The sequence below is a fragment of the Olea europaea genome, unplaced genomic scaffold (assembly GCF_002742605.1).
Source record: "Olea europaea var. sylvestris unplaced genomic scaffold, O_europaea_v1 scaffold5562, whole genome shotgun sequence".
NCBI classification, from domain to species: domain Eukaryota; kingdom Viridiplantae; phylum Streptophyta; class Magnoliopsida; order Lamiales; family Oleaceae; genus Olea; species Olea europaea.
The window spans coordinates 12,784-13,694 of NW_019263896.1; the positions used below are offsets into that span (position 1 = coordinate 12,784).

A 911-nucleotide genomic window follows, 5' to 3' on the forward strand; every position below is an offset into this window, starting at 1 on the left:
TCAAATGTTTTACCATTCTTATTTAGGAAAGGTTTTGATTCTTCCATAATATTCTGGTCCTGTACAGAACCATTCATTCCCGCCCAACAGTTCTGATCCTTTAGTTTGGATAACATTTCAAGAACTACTTTTCTGACACTAGAAATTTTTTTGTATATCCTTACGACATCGGAGATTGCTTATTATCTTGTCCAGATAGCCTACTGCTATTAGTGTGTAAATGGNACTGGATTCCTAGCCTTTCTATTGTGCTGGTCTGTCGATTTCACTTGCAGCTTCTTAACTGTTTCAATTTTGTTGATTTTTTGTTTTATCAATTTATAGGTGCGGATGGTCACTGGTGATAATCTTCAAACAGCTAGAGCAATAGCTTTAGAGTGTGGGATATTAGGATCAAATACAGATGCTACTGAGCCTAATCTTATTGATGGAAAGACATTCCGTGACTTGTCCGACACACGAAGACTAGAAGTGGCTGACAAAATTTCTGTATGAGCTGTAAACTAACTTGTGATTTGGATATCTTGGCCGTGGTTAGTTTGTGCTAGTTTTGGAGAGACAGTGATGACTTCTTGTATAATCAGGTGATGGGCCGATCATCTCCAAATGATAAACTTTTGCTTGTGCAAGCACTAAGGAAGAAGGGACATGTAGTTGCTGTTACTGGAGATGGCACTAATGATGCTCCGGCACTACATGAGGTGAAAAACCTTAGATTATTTCTTTTGAGAAGGCTTTTTCTAGAAGTACATGTCTACCTACTTTTCGAGGATCCAGCTTACAAGCTACTTATCTCACCCAAACAAGTACACCTGTCACAATTTGTGGCTGAACCATGTTCTTGTCGGTTACAAATTCAAACATACACGTTGACTATTTGGTTTAGATTATAAAAGATGAGTGATTTCATC

General features: G+C 38.0%; 1 protein-coding gene across 1 annotated transcript; it reads left to right on the forward strand.

Moving 5' to 3' along the window:
* The first annotated feature begins 291 nt into the window (after positions 1 to 291).
* Positions 292 to 905, forward strand: LOC111389071 (calcium-transporting ATPase 8, plasma membrane-type-like). The gene is made up of 2 exons (XM_023013924.1): positions 292 to 489; positions 585 to 905. The coding sequence occupies exons 1-2, from the start codon at positions 331 to 333 to the stop codon at positions 891 to 893; spliced, it is 468 nt and encodes a 155-aa protein (XP_022869692.1). The 5' UTR covers positions 292 to 330; the 3' UTR covers positions 894 to 905.
* The last annotated feature ends 6 nt before the right edge of the window (positions 906 to 911 follow it).

Bases quoted from the DNA above. Each gene is read 5' to 3' on its own strand.
- LOC111389071 (XM_023013924.1), top strand. From the start codon at position 331: ATGGTCACTGGTGATAATCTTCAAACAGCTAGAGCAATAGCTTTAGAG. The intron at 490-584 runs GTATGAGCTGTA...TTGTATAATCAG, and splicing joins AAGTGGCTGACAAAATTTCT to GTGATGGGCCGATCATCTCC.